The sequence below is a fragment of the Strix uralensis genome, chromosome 1, assembly GCF_047716275.1.
Source record: "Strix uralensis isolate ZFMK-TIS-50842 chromosome 1, bStrUra1, whole genome shotgun sequence".
Classification (NCBI taxonomy): domain Eukaryota; kingdom Metazoa; phylum Chordata; class Aves; order Strigiformes; family Strigidae; genus Strix; species Strix uralensis.
The window spans coordinates 162,499,186-162,517,833 of record NC_133972.1 but is presented as its reverse complement, the minus strand read 5'-3'; the positions used below and the strand labels follow the sequence as shown (position 1 = coordinate 162,517,833).

At 40.4% G+C, this 18,648-nt stretch overlaps 1 protein-coding gene across 3 annotated transcripts; it reads left to right on the top strand.

Moving 5' to 3' along the window:
- Window positions 1–18,511, top strand: TATDN1 (TatD DNase domain containing 1). 3 transcript variants are annotated; one of them, XM_074887588.1, is made up of 12 exons: window positions 1–105; window positions 1,357–1,422; window positions 2,048–2,097; window positions 3,998–4,061; window positions 5,262–5,405; window positions 5,501–5,543; window positions 11,689–11,774; window positions 11,899–11,939; window positions 13,334–13,410; window positions 14,092–14,162; window positions 15,078–15,204; window positions 18,258–18,511. In XM_074887588.1, exons 1-12 carry the CDS (start codon window positions 84–86, stop codon window positions 18,358–18,360), a joined length of 894 nt encoding a protein of 297 aa, XP_074743689.1. In that variant the 5' UTR covers window positions 1–83; the 3' UTR covers window positions 18,361–18,511. The 3 variants fall into 3 exon arrangements, with proteins under 3 accessions (XP_074743689.1, XP_074743679.1, XP_074743699.1); XM_074887578.1 differs by lacking the exon at window positions 1–105 and adding an exon at window positions 140–268; XM_074887598.1 differs by lacking the exons at window positions 1–105; window positions 1,357–1,422; window positions 2,048–2,097; ... (1 more) ...; window positions 5,262–5,405; window positions 5,501–5,543 and adding an exon at window positions 5,581–5,617.
- The last annotated feature ends 137 nt before the right edge of the window (window positions 18,512–18,648 follow it).

Sequence of the window (18,648 nt, the reverse complement as noted above, 5' to 3'; positions counted from 1 at the left end):
AGGACGTCGCCGCGCGCAGGCGCGTCGCTCGCGCTTCAGCCGCCGCCGCCACCACCACCATCATCATCATCATCATCATCATCATGAGTCGCGCCAAGTTCATCGGTGAGGGGGGAGCGGAGGGGGGTAGGGCGCCCGCGCTCCCGGCCGCGGTGGGGCTGGTCGCCTCGCCCCCGGTCCCTCCGTGCCTCGCCCGGTGCCGGGCTGAGGCAGCCGCCGCCGCCGCCTGTGCGCGCCGCGCGGGAGGAGCCCGCCGCCCCGCTCCGTGGTGAGGGGCCGAGCGCGGCGGGCGGGGGGCGTGGGCCGCGCCGGTGGCAGGGCCTGACCCTCAGCCAGGGCTTGTCGCCTCTGTCGTCCCTCTCGGTGGTTCCGGGGCCGCGATGCCGGCTGCCTTTCAGCCTACAAGAAGCGTTTGGGAACGTTTCGCTGGGGGCTTCAGGGGGGGACTGCTGTGTGGCTCCTCAAAGTCATACTTAAACTCTAGGTTTTCTGTTTTTCTGGCCGCCCCTCGTGCCCTTTTCGCTTTGGTGCGTTAGCCGTGGTTGTTTCTAATTGTATGGAATTGGCTTGGATGAATATGTTAATATTCTTAGGCAATTCGGCAGGAAGTATGTAAATAACTTCAGAAGGTGGGTTCAGATTGAAGCTTTATTTGTGGCTAAGCAGCCCAATATTATCTTGGAAAATTTCCCGTCCCGCTAGAAAACCCTGCTAGAAACGCGGGCTCTGGCAGCTGCAGAGGTGGTTGTTCCTGACGCCTGTGCTTCAGCGCGGGTCTGCGAGGCTGCGGCTCAGGGAGAGCCTGGGGAGCCGAGTAGAGCAGCAGCGCTGGGGCTGGCCGGGCTTGGCTCGGGGACTGCATTGCAGGTGTTCGTGTTCGAGCTGCTGGCCCGGCTGGATGGACGCGGGCAGTAGGAGGGAAAACGGGCACTTTTATGAGGCAGTCTGCTGCTGCTCCCACCCGTGTAAAAGTTTTATGTGAGATACTGCAGTTTCCCTTCCCTGTTACTGCTTGTTGGCAGAGATAAATTTGTATTTTCATGTGAAAAGCAGAATTAATTGCAATAAACAGTGTATGTGTATTCGCCTTGGTGATTATAAGGGCATGTCTTACACACTCTAGAATAAGTCTGGAGTTGCACAGAAGGCCAAAATTTTATTTTTCTGACACTTCTAGTAAGGAGTAAGCTCTCAAGTTATGCAAGTAAACTTATGCTTAAGCTTTATATGGCCTGTCAGTGTAGTAGGCGGGGACTGCTATGATATGCTTTTCATTGTCTTCTCTAGTTGGCTAATGCTCAAAATTGAAATGTAGAGTGACTGTAACATCTAATTTCTATATTTGTTTTTTCATAGATATTGGTATTAACCTAACAGATCCTATGTTCAGAGGAATCTACAGGGGAACACAAAAACATCAAGGTAAACATTTCTTTGTATCTGCTGAAAGACAGGATCCTTCTTATTAAAATGGAAGCTTCTTACTTGTCAGAAAGTGAGGTTAGATTTTTTTTTTTCTGCTCAGAAACTGGATGCTTATTTACTGTGATTTGAAGAAGAAAGCGTGACAAAATAAGTTAGATGTTCTAAGCAAAATATATTCTTTTCTACTGAATTGCTATTAAGTTGTCATACTGGTAGCTCTGCTTCTAGAGCAAAATGGAAAATTGCTGATGTTTTTATGTTAGGATTGCATGGAAAAAACTGATCTGAGAATTATGAGCAATAAACTACCAAAGTGCAGCATTGCCGAATCGTAGCTACTAATTATAACTGATGCTTTTTTGCTTTCACAGCCTGTAGATATAGATGTAAAAACAGAGTCTCTACTAAAGTATGAGAAAAACTTCTGTTGACTTCTTGTAATTTAAACTGGGTCTTCAGTTACTGCATTTTGTTAGTGTCTTCTAAAGATTAATAAAGTGTGGTTTAAAGATTGTTCACGATAGGCATTTTGACTGCATGAAAGTGATTTTTAGTTGAAAAGTAGTTAAATTGTGCTGTAAAATCTTAAATTCAGTTTATGGCATTTTTTGAACTTTCACAGATGACTTTTTGGATGTGGTAGAGAGAGCAGTCAAAGTTGGCGTTAAAAAGGTAATTTCTTCTCGTAAAATTTCTTTAATATTTTAAACTGCTTTCTAATACTTTGCTTTTTAGTGCTCAGTATTAAAAGTTTCTGGAACTTACAATGGAAAATGCAGTAACTTTCTTCAATAGTATAAAGCAAAAGTGTTCTGTGCAGAGCATTGTCTTTCACTTACACAGATCGTTAGAAGCTGATTATTTCAGTTCAGTGGTATCATATGTGATAGGTATGTAGAATTTCTTTTGTACAGTTTCAAAAGAAAGATGTTCTCCTCTGACCTACTGCAGTCGAGTACGTAATTTTCCATGTTAGCTGTATTATAGGCAGCCTGTCATCTTGTATTCTGAGTGATTCAGTCAACAGTTACCGCTACAGATCAAAACTCAAAAACTGGTCTGGTCATAATCCCTCAGATATTTCTCTGTGTAAAGGAAATTTGTAATTGCAGAAGAGCTGGAAGTGCCCATAAAGTCTTACAGTTTTAGCAGGTTTGTAACTCTTAGCTTGAAATCAGTGCGTTCAGCCATGGACTGCACTCCTTTAGTTATAATAGTCCAGCCTGCTTATACCTCTCTCTCTCTAGACTGAATAAATTGTCAAGACAAAAATACGAATTAAAAAATACAGTGCACATGGTCACAAACTGTTCTACTGAACTAATAAGGCTGATGGATTAGAAATAAATAAACAAACCCACCTCTAGAAGAGGAACAGAGATCTTGAATGTTTGCTGAAAGGCTCTCATCTGAAAAGAGTAGGAAATAAACTGGGAGACAAAAAACAAAAACTAGTGATGGAGAAGTTACCACACTGCAGCAAGTACAGAATCATAGTCACTTTTACTGCATTTATATGTGCTGTGTAAGTAGTGTTTAATCTTTATACCACCCTCTGAAAGTAAGTGGCAATTTTCCTATTTTATCATCAAAAGTAGATTGGCTACATAACTTTTTTAAGGTGCACAGTGGATTCAGAAATGGAGTTCAGGAGTTCCATGTCCTTAGCTATGTCTTGAGTCTTGCTCCTGGCTTGTACAGTGTCAGAAGTCCATTCCATCCCAGACTTGTTTCTGCTTGCCTATAAGATTAATTTCTTTATTTGAAAATACTTCTTTTTTTCTGTATAGCTGCTGATTTATGGTAAATTTTTTGTGAAGTTTTGCCCTGTGCTGTATGTACACTGAGACAATTTCAGCTTAACTTACATTTCTGATGATGTTGTTGGGACGTGTCTGTCTCTACTGCATACTGCAGAAATGTCTGACTTGGTGCTGATCAAGTCTGGTGTAGCATGTGTAGGGGTAAGAGTTGTCCAAAAAGCAGTGTAGTCATGATTTATTAGGACCTAGGCTGCAAGATCCTGCAAGTGGTGGTTCAAAAAACACTGTAAGCAACAATTCTAGTGTGATAACCATTGATCTTAAGGTAAAAATAAAAGATCGGAACCAGAAATTCTTAAATTTGTAATCATGACTTGATACAGACTCTTTTGTTGGTTTATCTACTTACTCGCATCTTGGTTTGGGTGTTAGGGAGTTTTTAGTTTCTCCACCTGTAAAACAGGGAGATTATTTCTGAATATCATTTCTTGAATGCAAATAAAGCTTCGAGTCATTATCTAATGAAGTTAATATTGCTGCAAATAGAAGTATTTTACTCATTTAATGGTTTAAATACTTATCATACAAGATATTTGATAAAGAAAAAAATCAGGTTTTGATACGTAGTGTATTTACTAGCTGCTGAGGAACACTGAGGTTTGTTACTGATTTATGAAATTCTGTCATATATAAGTAATTGCCTTCAGATGTTCTCTGCCTAGATTCTTACTTATATCTGAGTGTTTTCTTAAACATTCTGTTTGATGTTCAAAGGAGAACATACTTGCTGACACTGCTTTTCTTTCAAGTTTCTGATTACAGGTGGGAGTCTACAAGATAGTAAAGATGCATTGCAGCTGGCACAGACAAATGGTATTTTCACATTAAATTTATGTTGTCAGTCAGAAATATAACCTTTTCCACTCTCAGAATTAAGAGTTCAAAAGGACCTGCCCCTGGAGGTGTTTACAGAATCTCAGATTAAAATGAGAAGTTATGTTTCAGAGTGGGGTGAATGCATTGTGTATGAGTTTCTGTATGTTGCTCTTTAGATCTCTGGGTGTTGGAATGAATCAGTCTTTCCTGTAATTTCTATTTCTAGATAAAAATAGAAATTTCAGGAAATTTCTGGAATAAAAATTTTGTTACAAGGCTACCTTCTAGAAATAAGATAGAATGCTTATATGGTGTGGAATGTATGTTTTTTGGTGGGTTTTTGGTTTTTATTTAGCAATCTATCATGACCAGCTTGAACAAGAGAGGTATCTTTCTCTTTATGATTCTCCTGGCTTTTCCTTTCTTTCTGTGAAAAGGCAAATATCATTCCACTAATTAATTAAATATGTGTTTGAACTAAAACACATGTTAAAGTACTATTTATGAACAGAACCATAGAATAATTCAGGTTGGAATGAACCTGAGGAGGTGGTCTGGTCCAACCCAATCCACCTCCCCACTTCCATCAAAGCAGCACTAGCTTTAACATAAACTCTTGGGGCGTTATATATTCTTTCCCTCCCCACCCATGCTTTTACATTCTCCACAAAGGCACTTAGGAGAAGCGTTAGATTTGGCACTAAGGTAGTCTAGATTAGATATTTAGGTAAATCAGGTTAGGTGTTGCTTGCGGAATTCTGTAACAGCTAATGCAGAGACACACGATGGAAATTGCATGTTGTCTGCAAATCTTAAGCTGAGGATGACCTGATACATTTTGAGCGAGATGTATTTCTAGATGATCTCAAGAGGTCTTTTCCAACCTCAACAATTGTATGATTTGTTGAGGGCCACTCCACTAGAATAATTCAGCTTTGAGTTGCAGTTTTGGAGTATGCTAAATTATGTGTACTAAAAAGAAACACGTGCACACACCCCCACTAGAGATACTGTCTAACATTTTTAAAGCAGAAAATAGCAGCGTAATAAAAGTATGACCAAGATAAAGTTGTTCAAAGGGAGTTTTCTTTTAAAATTATGAGCAACGAAAAAAAGTCCAAATACAGATACTGTCTATACCTTATATAAATTTTGTTTCTTTTTTTCTTAAAACCTTCTAATACTATCTTGCTTTAGATGTGTTTTACAGTACAGTTGGCTGTCATCCTACCCGCTGTGGAGAATTTGAGCAGAGTAGCCCTGAACAGTATTTATCTGAATTAAAAAATCTGATTGAAAAAAATAAGACAAAGGTAATAGCAGTTGGAGAATGTGGCTTAGGTAAGTGTTATTTTAGTATTTCAAATTTTTTTTCTAGACATATATTAAAAAATTCTAAAACACTTAAGTGGGTTTTTTGTTCTTTTTATTTGTAGATTTCGATAGATTAGAATTTTGCCCAAAGGACACCCAACTCAAGTAAGAAACTGTTGATGACTATACATTGACTTGTAGCAATTTACAGGAGTGTTTTCTATCTTGTATTCTACCAGGTAACGTTTTGTCAGGCATAGACCTGCCATTTGCAGGGTTGGATCTGGGCGTTTTTGACAGAAATGGAACTTTAAAGAAAGATGCATGTCTACATTCAAGTAGTGCTGTGTGCTAAATTTTGCTACCTGCCTAGTGTTGACTTAGCATGTCTTTTTCTGTAAAATCGATCAGAATTTGTGGGTTTCTGAGTGTGACAGGTGTTCATTTTTGCTAATACTCAAGAACTCATAGAGACTCATGGGGACAACAACGTAACTGTAGTATGTGAAAGAAGAATTCAGTTGAGTGAAAGGCATGGGGAAGGGAACAGAACTGTCAAAAAGGGTAAGTCGGCAGTGGAAGAAAAATGAGCTTTTAAGGGATGTGTAAGCTGGGAGCACATAATTGACAGCTGATGAAAAAGGTAGTCTCGGGAGCTGGGGAGATCTGTGTTTTGAAGTAGTATCTGCAGCATAGATACCAAATGGAAAAAACCTATCACAGCCCCTAAATTCAGCTTGCATTCTTGTATCGAGAACTTCTGTCTACGGAGGGAACTGACTGAAAGATAAGAGTGATAAATTCAAATAAGATGAGTGAATAATGAATTGCTCTTGCATATTACTGTTCTGAGTAAATTAGTCACTGGGGGGCAGTGGTTAGTTGTATTTTTTTCTAATTGCCACATGTTAGCAGTAGGTAGGTTAATTTCTTCATAATGCTGCAATCATATGGTAAAATATTCAGCAAAGCGGACAGAACTTTTTTGCTGGTAGAATTCAGTGTACAGTTCAGCAGAGCACACCTAGGAGCATAACCTGTTTCTTTTCTGTGGCAAACTAGAACACTAGTGGAGTATCACATGTTAAGATCCTTACTGCCTTGATGTTATTGGGAGAAAAAAAATGTATCTGATTTTCCTTATCTGATGGACTGCAGCTGAAGACCTGTAGTGAAAAACTTCTGATTAAGTGTACTGAAATTGGGTTGTGAGAAAAGAGGTGACAGGGTGGAACAGAAATAGTTTTTAAAGTGGTAGGTGAGTCCTTTCTGATTACGTTTGATAACGACAGAAAGTCTTTATCTGAGCTATTTCAGTGAATCGTATGAAATACATAAATCTAGTTTCTCAGAGCTGTTTGGGAGCCCTTCCTGGAAATTGCAGTTGGAAGGAGGTGATTGATGAAACAGACAGAAAGCAAGAAATATGAGAGAGTGAAGAAATATTGAAAGCCTCAGAGGTAGATGCCTGCAAACATTGTGTTTGGAAATCCTCTATTTTCTAAATGGACAGCTTTCCCTGCTCCTCATCCTCCATGTGTTTGTGAAACATGGTCAGGGTTTAGGGTTGTTTTAATTTCTGCTAGTTGGATGCTATGGAGTTGGATACAGTCTGGCTTTCATGACTTTTAGCAGACTGGGTGGTGAGTTCTTCGAATTAATAGAGAATGAATGCTTCATAAATGAACTAAATCAAAGGAAGGCAACATGTGAAGTGCATGGAGGCATGTCACTGCTTTTCAGCTGATGCATGTTCAGGTGTTGGAGCACTCATTGGAATATGTCACAAGCAGCTGCAGAGTTACCCTGTAGAAGAGAAGTATGGTAGTTTCCCAGGCGGTAGTATCTGAGCATGACCTCTGTTTTGTTTAATGTTTAATCATTATTTTCTAGTTAGTTGTGCTGTGTTTTCTTCTGGATAATTTTCACCTGTAAAAAAAAGAACATTATTTTTTTAATCCTTTTTCTTGGATTGAAAAGTTAATAAAGGTGATAGGCTAATAATTAAATTCCTTTGTTGAAGCAGCCCTAAGAACTTTGTCAGAATTTTTCTCCATTCTCATAACTTTTCCAACAGAAGGAGGGTAATTTGAATGGTAGTTGGATGAAGATACTGCCTTCATATTATGGTGAAGGTCACATTATAAATGGACTGATAAGTATATAGAAGTTTTACTTGTGCTGTGCTACTGGGAGGGGTTTGTGGGGCTTAGCGACATGGAAACGGAAGGTTTTGTAATCAAATTGGAGGGGATGAACAAAATCACTTGCACTGTTATTCATACATGAATCCAGAATTGTTTGGGGATATTCTCCCTCAGCAAGGCGAGTTTGCTTCAGCTCCTTTAGTGCCTTAATCCCAAATGTGGAAATACCACAGTATTTGAACTTTATGGTCAAAACTAGACCTGCAAACAACCCTGCAGAAATATCTTCAAACTTCTTCATTGAGAAGCAACGTAGAACCAGCATGTATTGAATGACTGTCTGCTCATCCAGTGAAAAAGGTGGTTCCTTCAGCACTAGAACTAGAAAGGTTTAGTTTCCTACTGACTTATTTTGTTACCATTCTGATCATTCTGATTTCTTAATGCTTTTCCAGGGTTTATCTTTCTTTCCTTATTTTTCCTTTTTTTTTTTCTTTTTTCTCTCCAAAAACTTCCCCATTCACCTCCCCTTTCTCTTTGACAGGGCAAGTAGTAGCATGTGTTCAGCTTCATTGTTGCTAGGAATGGAAGAAGCTTGTATTGGCTTTCCATTTGTAGGGACACTAAACTCTGTACTTTCCAGACCACTGCCCTTCTTAAAATTAGATTGAAATTGGTAGTAAGTTACTTACAGGACTTGTTTGTAGCTCAGTCTCTAAAACATCACTTCCTTATGAAACAAGTCTTCTGTTTAAAAAAACCCCCACCAATAATCAAGCAACTGTAGCTATTTAACCGCAAGAGCAATCATGAGTTCTAATTAAATTTGTATTTAGTCAAACAAGCTCAACTAAGCACAGAGTCTAGACTACAAAGAAGATTCAAATTACGTGTAATTAATTCTCCTGAATTTTCATGTCAGTTTTTAACGTTACAGGTGCTTTCTGTTCCAGCTGTTTTATCTCAAAGATCTCCACTGATAAACAAGGAAGGTAACTTTTATCAGAGAAATCACAGAATGATTTGGGTTGGAAGGGACCATAAAGATCATCTAGTTCCAACCCCCCTGCCATGGGCAGGGACACCTTCCACTAGACCAGGTTGCTCAAAGCCCCGTCCAACCTGGCCTTGAACACTTCCAGGGAGGGGGCAGCCACAGCTTCTCTGGAGAACCTGTTCCAGTGTCTCACCACCCTCACAGTGAAGAACTTCTTCCTTATATCTTAACTAAAAATACCCTCGTTCAGTTTAAAGCCACTACCCCTCATCCTATCCCTACACTGCCTCATAAAGAGTTCCTCCCCATCTTTCCTGTAGCCCCCTTTAAGTACTGGAAGGCCGCTGTAAGGTCTCCCCGGAGCCTTCTCTTCTCCAGGCTGAATACCCCCAACTCTCTCAGCCTGTCCTCGTAAGGGAGGTTCTCCAGCCCCCTGATCATCTTCTGTGCCCTCCTCTGGACCCACTCGAGCAGGTCCATGACCTTCTTATGTTGGGAGCCCCAGAGCTGGACACAGCACTGCAGGTGGGGTTTCGTGAGAGTGGAATAGAGGGGGAGAATCACCTCCCTCGACCTGCTGGCCACACTGCTCTTGATGCAGCCCAGGATGTGGTTGGCTTTCTTGGCTGCAGATATACATTGCAGTGTCATATTGAGCTGCTTCTCAACCAACACCCCCAAGTCCTCCGCAGGGCTGCTCTCGTTCCACTCATCACCCAGCCTGTACTTGTGCTTGGGATTGCCCCGACACTTGTGCAGAACCTTGCACTGGGCCTGGTGGAACTTAATGAGGTTCGCTCAGACCCAACTCTCCAGCCTGTCCAGGTCCCTCTGGATGGCACATCCCTTCCCTCCAGCAAGTCGACCACACCACGCAGCTTGGCATTGTCAGCAAACTTGCTGAGGGTGCACTCAATCCCACTGTCTGTGTCACTGACAAAGGTGTTAAACAGCTCCAGTCCCAACACCGACCCCTGAGGAATTCCACTCGTCACTGCTCTCCACTTGGACATCGAGCTGTTGACCACAACTCTTTTGAGTGCGACCATCCAGCCAATTCCTTATCCACTGGAGTGGTCCATCAGTCAAATCCATGTATCTCCAATTCAGAGACAAGGTTGTTGTGTGGGACAGTGTCAAACACTTTGCACAAGTCCAGGTTGATGACATCAGTTGCTCTTCCCTTCTTTACCAGCACTGTAACCCTGTCGTAGAAGGCCACCAGATTTGTTAGGCACAATTTGCCCTTAGTGATGCCATGTTGGCTGTCACCAATCACCTCATTTTCCATGTGCCCTAGCATAGTTTCCAAGCGGATCTGCTCCATGATCTCGCTGGGCACAGAAGTGAGACTGACTGGCCTGTAGTTCCCTGGGTCTTCCTTTTTTCCCTTTTTAAAAGTGGGGGTTATGTTTCCCCTCTTCCAGTCAGTGGGAACTTTACCGGACTGCCACAACTTCTCAAATATGATAGATAGTGGCTTAGCCACTTCATCTGCCAGTTCCCTCAAGACCCGCAGATGCATCTCATCAAGTCCCATGGACTTGTGCACCTTCAGGTTCTTAGATGGTCTCAAACCTGATCTTGTCCTACAGTGGATGGTTCTTCATTCTCCCAGTCCCCCCTTTTGCCTTCTGCAACTTGGGTGGTGTGGCTGGAGCACCTGCCGATGAAGACTGAGGCAAAAAAGTCATTGAGTACCTCAGCCTTCTCCATGTCCCGGATAACCAGGTCTCCCATTTCCTTCTGGAGAAGGCCCGTGTTTTCCCTAGTATTACTTTTATCACCAGTGTACCTATAGAAACTTTTCTTGTTGCCCTTGATGCCCCTGGCCAGATTTAATTCTGTCAGGGCTTTGACTTTCCTGACCTGATCCCTGGTTGCTCAGACAATTCCTCTGTATTCCTCCCAGGCTGCCTGTCCTTGCTTCCACCCTCTATATCAACCTGTAATATACAGAAAATACTAAAAATTGCACAAAACTGAATGACCGGTTGCATTGGGGGTTTTTTTGCAATTTGGTTTATTATTTATATGTTAACAAAGTGTGAATCAAACTAATGGTTTGCTGCTGCTTTCTCCTGATTGATATGTGAATCATACACAGTGATACGAGTTTGCTTTTGAAATGTTTCTGATATCTGATGATGGGAATGCCCCAGTGCCCCAGACTGCTTTTAAGAGTAACACCTAAAGAAATCCAATACATGCATACAGTCCCAGCCTGTTGGGACAGGCAGTGTTGTTCTCCTGCCTTGTCCAAATAATGTCATCTTTCAAATTGCGTATGGATACTGAGTCACCTATGCACTGCTGGCCTTCTGCCATGCATAAATTCTACTGTGTTTCCTGAGCGTTGGTCATTTGCATGCCTGGGTGTAGCGTGGCAGACAGAAGTGGTAGATGATAATGCTCTGGGATCAGAATTAGCTGCCAATGACAAGTGATGGGTTAGTTCAGTGCTAATTAGTTTCCTTTGAAAACTGCACTGGGGAAGCTGGCTACCTAGTTAGCTTCCCTCTGCCCATATTTTTATGTCTTTTCATAGCATGGCTGCCTTGCTGTTACTGCTCCTTCGAAGGGAATACTAGGAGTAGAAGGTAGGGATAAACTGAGTGAAAAGGAAAGGATGTAGGCACACAAAGGAGAAGAGGGAAGACAGTGGAGGACTTTGAAAGAGTGAAGACAATAGGCAGAATGGGACAGAAGTAAGGTGCCTAATATTGGTATTTGTGCCACCCCAAGAGAGGAAAAACTGACCTTCATGGAAGGGCAAACAAAAACTCTGGATTGTTATTTTGCAGGCCAGTCAGCTCTGATGCAGTTTTGACCGTCTCAGGCTATAGAAGTCTGCGCAATAAAACCAAACTCCAACACCGGCACTACACAAGAGTACACGCTTGGCATATATATATATATATGCATGCGTTCTTCAGTATTGATGCTCTTGGCCACTTCTTATCTGTCTTCCAGCATAGATCACAACTATGTGAATATACCTCGGGAAAGAGTTCGTTTTAAGTCCTTGAACAAGGAAGAGCTTTTGCATGGCAAATGCATTAATTCTGTCTTTAGTTCTTGAGGACAAAAGCTGGAAGAAACTAATTTACTGTCTGTATTTGCTCTTACACTGAGTTTCTGTTTAAAGGTGTTTTTTATTTTACAGGTATTTTGAAAAACAATTTGACCTGTCAGAACAGACCCAACTGCCCATGTTTCTCCACTGTAGAAACTCACATGCTGAATTTTTAGGTGGGTTTTGTTTGAATATTTCATATTCAGAGCAAATTCTGAATATGTAAAATCTGGAAACCTGAATCTTTCGCCTTTGTCTGTTATAAAGCTGTCTTACATTTTTATTTATTTCCTTTCATAGACATAATGAGAAGAAACCGAGATAGATTTGTAGGAGGAGTGGTAAGTATGGACTTCAGTGTAGCATTCTTTTTTATATGCCTGTGTGTGAATATTGTTGCTTAATATGCAACTTCTTGTTTGTCATAGAATCTGGGTAGGCTTCCTGTTATATGGTTTAAGTTATTACTAATTAGTGTTTTCCAGTCCCTTCTAGTATTTTTATTTTCATTGCTTATTCAACAGGTTTTTTGCAAGGTAAGAAGATAGGCTGAGAAAAAGCTCTGCAGCTGACATGAGCAGTTTTTCTTGGCCTGTCAGAAGGACAGTTTAAGCACCTTATAATTGATACTGGCCTTTTCCCAATTCGTCAGTGTCTGTAACTGCAGTGCATTCAGACCACAGATAATTTAGATGCATGTTCCCAGTGGAAGCCATAACCTCAGACATTTGCTTCTTACGTTAGACATCGTTTTCAAATTAGATCCAGATGTAACTTTTGATTACTTTAGGTATTCAGATCACGTATTTTAATTCACAAGCATAAGAGGAGAAACTTTGGATGAAATAGTTAGGAAAGTCCAGCAACGCTCTCTCAGGTTTCCATTATGGCAGGGTTTTCCAAAAGTAATAGATGCTTGGATTACTCTATCCTACTAATACCACCACACCTCCTACAATAATATCTCAGTCCCCAGGTTTCCCTTTTGTTACTGTTAAAACCTTCCCCCCTAGCTCAGTGCTTTGCATGTTGTGCTCTTACGTAATACAGTACAGTCTCTCCTTCCTTTCTTTTGCTTTTCTGCAAAACTGGTAATCAGTGGAGAAATGACGAGCAGGCAGCCTCTGCAGCTGAGTGTCCCCCTCGCACCGTGGGGAAGCAGACAGTTGGCTTTGCTCCACTCAGCTGACAAGCTGCAGTTCCCAGATGCATTACACTGCTTATACACTGTGACCTCTCACTTGCCTCTTTAGTCCCTGTGATGACCAGATAGACTGTCCCTCTAGTTCCAGTGGGCTAAAATCTGTGGAGAACGTAACACGGCTCTTACTGTGTCCCTGACAGTGCCCTGTGGGGAGTACTGAGGAAAAAATGTAAAAATTTAGCATGCACAGGATTAGTTCCTGTGTATAGTCTCCTAGCTGTCAGCTACAGGAAGTTCCTAGGCCAAAAGCAGTATCACTGGATAGGCCTTTTCTACACATATTTATCACTAATAAAATGTGGTAGCCACTTCTATTGCAGCATTCAAGTGACTTCAGCCTGAACTTTGCCCAAATTCAGAATCATGTGCCAAGTGCAGAATCCACTAAGCTGTGCCCCATCTTTATGTTTGTACAGATGTGCAATGCATACTATCAAAGATATTTATGACACAAATAAAACCTTATATGTACTTTTAAATGATTCGAGTTTTATAATTAAGTATATATGTGTGCATCTATATATGTTCTAGGTACATTCTTTTGATGGCACAAAGGAAGAAGCAGCAGCTATAATAGATTTGGATCTTTATATTGGGATAAATGGCTGGTAAGTTCTTTACAAGAAATAAAACTATTTTTAAATGTCAGCTGTGCTTTCTTTTAAACAATGAGATCAAGTTTTCAAATCTCACTAGACTCTTAATCATCTGACAGATTTAGAATTGCACTCATTAGTCTGTTAGCTATAAAAAGTTCTTAACTCACAGCTCAGTGAGTTAATCTAGTCTTAAGTCCATTCTACTACCCTCAGGTCAATCCTTGTTTGTAAATAAATAAGGTTGTTGAACGTGGAAGCAGTCCTTCTGAGAAGTGTTTAAAAAATAGCATAATTTTAAGCTGCCATATCAAATCCAGGAGTAATGCAAATGTAACCTGAGCAGCCTCATCTACTGGTTACGCAGTCTGAATTCTCAGCAGTCATCTGGCCAAAAGCCAGCCAGCACCACTTTATAAGTTGCATGGGTTGCCGAGGCCAGGCAGGTGTGGGCAGTGCAGGCAGGGGTTCCGCATGCTTGCTAGGGTGAGACAGCTTCACTGGGTAGCTCTCCAAATTTGCTGTTTTCTGCAAAGTTCGAATTTACAGGCAGCACTTTTAAAAAATGAAGCAAATTTTATTCACTAACAAAATTATTTAGGAAGCTGCCTTTGCTGCAAAACATTTCAAGAGATAAATTACTTATTTCTATATACTTTTTATGTTTTTTTTAACCAAACTCTGATTTTCTAGTTCATTGAAAACAGAAGCCAACTTGGAAACACTGAAATCAATTCCTAGTGAACGATTAATGATAGAAACTGGTAAGATTTTCTATCTTGGTCAGTTTGTGACTTAAAACACTATTGGGCAACGAGATATGCTTGTATAGCAATGATAAGGCAGAAGGAGTTCAGGGTAGAAAAAGGACTGGCTGTTTCTCCGCTTTGGAAAGCAGTTTACAGGCTCCAGAAATACTCCTTTTCAGCCTTCTGCTGGAAGGAGTAAGCTGCTGTGTCAGGTTCTGACTCTGCAGGGGAAGATGAAAAGGACAAATGGACAAGCCCAGATTTTTAAATGTACTTGGGTACCAGAATCCTGCTTGATTATCTTTTAAAATCTGGCTTGCTGGAGATGTGCCAGACACAGGGCAATGGCTGTGAGCTTGCCACTGGTAGCAGTATCAGCATTTGGAAACAACAGCGCTTTAAATGGGATAAAGGAGAAGAATGCTTCAATTCCCCTCTTGGCCTAATGAGCAGTGATTTTAATTGACTGACTAGGGATGCCTTTTTTTTTTTTCTTTTGGCATGTTCAGTTCTCAATAACTGGCAGTTATAAATACAGTATTTATTTAAATTTGTGAATATGAGAAAGGAAAATAACAAACTGCCTAAATCCTTAGATTTATTGGCACATGAAGTACAGACCTGTTGAAGTATACAGGAAGTTTCTGTGGAACACATGCAGTGTGTCTAGCTATCTTTATGTCAGAGGAAATTAGTGTTACGTACTGTTATTGCTGATTTTTTAAAATGTAAAATCGTGAAGGTTAATGGTATAAAAATCCAAAGATTGTGACGATGTTAAATTGCCCAAATCTCTTAAATTCCATTTTGAATCGTAAGTCACTGCTAGAGATTGCAAGAACTTTTGTCTGTGGATGTAGTTGATTAAACGATCTCATGCTATTCTCAGACAATTGCATACTCTTAATTCTTTTTTTCAAATGAAACTAGATGCACCTTGGTGTGGAGTGAAAAATACTCACGCTGGATCAAAATACATTAAAACTACATTTCCTACAAAAAAGAAATGGGAAATAGGGCACTGCCTGAAGGACAGAAATGAACCCTGCCATATAATGTAAGTGTACTGCTGTACCATTATTCAAAATACTTCAAATCTCACAGGGAAAAAAATTGAAAAAATCAGTTCACTGAAAATGTAGTAAATAGACATGAATTCTAAATGTAGTGAAACTTGTGCAAGGTATTGCTTTATAGGCTGTGGAAAAATTTAAAGCCGTGATTTTCCCACTTCAGCAATTTTGAATGTAAAAAGCTCCCTGAAAGTGAAACCAGTACTGCTTTTATCTTCTCATTTGATACATTAGAGGAGGGGTTAAACCCTGTGAAGTAACCTGACTTGAATAAATTTCACTCAGTTGTTGTTCCAGTTATTTTTAAAACTGACACGCACTGGAGCTGTGCAGTCCTCCGCAGAGGGGACACTACTGAGACACCCAGTGGTGCCTCTGCTCGTATCACAGCGCCTGGGACATGAACTGCCATAACATGAATCTGCTTAGGGTCATTTCTTCATTCTGCTACTGTGCCTAAAAAAAAAATAAGTTTCATAGAATAGTGTGATCCTATGAAGTTTGGATGTGAAGAACAGCAGTCAGCATAGAGAACAGTGAAAGAAAACTCCAGGGCCTTGTTGACAGAGTTAGAAAGTGCAGAAACCGTTTTCATGTGCTTCCTGGCAGAGGTGTGGAAAGTAGGGAAATGTATCAATGGTTTAGTGAAAATGTTTAGTTATCTCCATTAAATAGCACTGATGGATTAAATGCCTGAAATATCACAACACTTACTGAAGTCTGGTCAGTGAGTTATACCAATCTCAGTCATCTTCTCGTTACCAACTCTCTGAAAAGAAAAAGGAATTTGGGAAGGTTTCTTCTTGCAGTGAATGAATTTTCAGTAAATAAAGCTCATAGCTGTACTGATGCAGGTGCAAAGCCCATTTATTCGGGGTTTTTTGATGTTGATGTGAAGTCTGTATGTATATCGATGAAAAGCTGTGTGAACTACCTGTTTGGAACTAGCTTTTGGAATAACTGCTCAGGACAGTACTAAAGAATGTAGGTATTCAGCAAGGAGTCTAAACAAGAGTTTGAGAACAGAAGGAAGTTCTGCTGCTTTTTTGGGAGACCCGAAGAAACTCTTGGAGAGAGACGACCACTGATCACACTAAAAGCACAGTTTAAGCTTACATGGTGACATCTCCGAGTGTTCAGATACATTTTATGCAGTTATGTCAAGTTGTAATAGCCTTTGAAATTGGCTTTAAACACAGAGTGCACACACTACCATGGAAGGGCTCTTTCAGTATTTTAAGACTTTCTAGGGTCAGTCCATGATTTTGGAGGAGGTGAATAAATCCAGTAAGAACAGTTCTCTGGTCACAGCTGGGGGACCTCTACTGCCACTGAATAAGGCTATTTCGGTAAGCCTGTGTGTGTTACCACCACCTCCCACCTCCCTGGCTGCAGCCTTAGTTGTAGTTTACAGAAGTGTTCCAGAACCCCAGAACTGGAAACGCAGGGAGTCTGTTCTAGAGCAGTACACAAATGCTACACTTTGGCTTTTGCTTTCTGTTATAAAACAAAATCTTACTTAGTTCAAAATTATTTCAAAGTTACTGTCCCTTTAAAACATTAAATATAACCTGTACTAATTGTAGAGTAGTAACCGGAGAACCTCTTACACCTTAGGAAAAATGAATTACAGTAACTGAGAACTGGTGTTTTGTGACTTCTCAAATAGCAAGATCTGGTGTGAGGGGGAAGTTAGGCCACAAAGCATATTTAATGTTTAGGGTATATATACTGTTTAATATAGCTCAATTAGCAGGAGGAATTTTCCACTTGTCTTTTCTTTGGTGGTGCTGGATACCTCTCAATTTTGCTGCTGGGTGGTATTTCTGCTTTGTATGTATTTTCAGAACTGCACTACTCACCCTTGGAAGCTATTTTTTTGAAACTTTAGCCACAAGATGCTCTTTTTTCCCCCTCCTTCAGTGATTTCATATACGCAGTGTTACAGTAACATCTAGCATCCTGCTGCATCCAAGTGGGAATAGATATGTAAGTGCTACCAAGGCTCTTCAAGGGTGAAATTCTTTGGTGTTTATTACTTCTGCGTAGGCCTGATCTCACCCCATCTCATCTTAAGGGAACATCCCCTTAAACCCAGAAGCTCTTTGGCTGCAAAACACAGGAATGGTCATGAAATGGGCTAATTCTGCATCTAGGAAAATATCTACATTCCAGTAGTTGTTAAGAGCAACTTTCTCTACTCTGTCTTCCTCAGAAAGAAGTTTAGCTATTGCATAAGTTAAGAGGCAAGATCTAAAAACCAAAACCACCAAACCCTACCACCAGGCTTGAGGTTCTTATTCTTTGCTCTGAAGGTTTTTTTCTGCTAATAGAAGAAATGAAAGTATGACTCGTCTTAGGAAGTGCACAGAATATTAATTTTTTTTCAGAATGATTGATACAAAATCAAGAAAATAAGTACAGAGAAAATACTGTGGCTTGGTTTTCTGTTAGTGTTAATATTATTCATCCCATTTCTTTTGCCTCCTTTTCCTAGCTTGGATCAAGGCTATGGGCCTTTTAAAATTGCTCATTTAACATTTACTGCAAACATCTATATGCATTAATCACAATTAATCTAGAGAATGAGGAAGGAGGAATAAGTTACTTTGGCAGCTATACTCTTCAGATAAGGCTGTGTCTGGAATTTAAGCTTTGCCATAGACCAGTTTATGCATAGTGCAGCTTTAGCCTTGAAAGGCTAATGAGTTTCAGTCTGGAAAATGAAGACCATTGATAAAGACACCCACAAAATGACACTTTCTTTGAAACAGAAAGCTGTTTAATTACCTCCAAACAAGAGTCAAAAGACCAAAGATGAATCTGTACCAGTGAGCAACCAGTGTTCAGTGTAAAGGGAATGGCAGTTAGTGACTTAAAAGTGAAGCTATTTGCGTATCTGAGCACCTTACCCTGTTGCTCTCAGCATAGGTTTTTATTCCAGGTTAATCTTAGTGACTTGTACATACACATGCAGCAGTCTGAAGTATATTCAGTACTGAGTTTCAGCCTTCTAATATCAATCTTTCTTTTTTAGTCAAATACTGGAAATAATGGCGGCAGTAAGAGAAGATGACCCACTTGAGTTGGCCAATACTCTGTATAACAACACTATTAAAGTCTTCTTTCCAAATACATAGTCATTTTTCTTACATTTATTCAGCATAACTTTAGTAAATATATTGCAAAACCTTAAAAATTATCATATCTGCAAGTTCTTATCAATGGAAGCCAATATGTCGTGCTTTTTTTTTTTTTATGGTACAAGATTAAAGCTGCTTTTGAAAAGGTCGTCTGCATTTGTGCAGTTTCTCAGCCCTGTTTCCCTTTCGTCAAGATTCAGGATCAATTTCAAGGACAGCCCAAGCTAGCAACTCTTGTTAACACCTGTATATGTTACAAGATGAACACCAGGCTGCCGGGTTCAC

Bases quoted from the DNA above. Each gene is read 5' to 3' on its own strand.
- TATDN1 (XM_074887588.1), top strand. From the start codon at position 84: ATGAGTCGCGCCAAGTTCATCG. The intron at 106-1,356 runs GTGAGGGGGGAG...GTTTTTTCATAG, and splicing joins GAGTCGCGCCAAGTTCATCG to ATATTGGTATTAACCTAACA. The intron at 11,775-11,898 runs GTGGGTTTTGTT...TTCCTTTCATAG, and splicing joins CTCACATGCTGAATTTTTAG to ACATAATGAGAAGAAACCGA.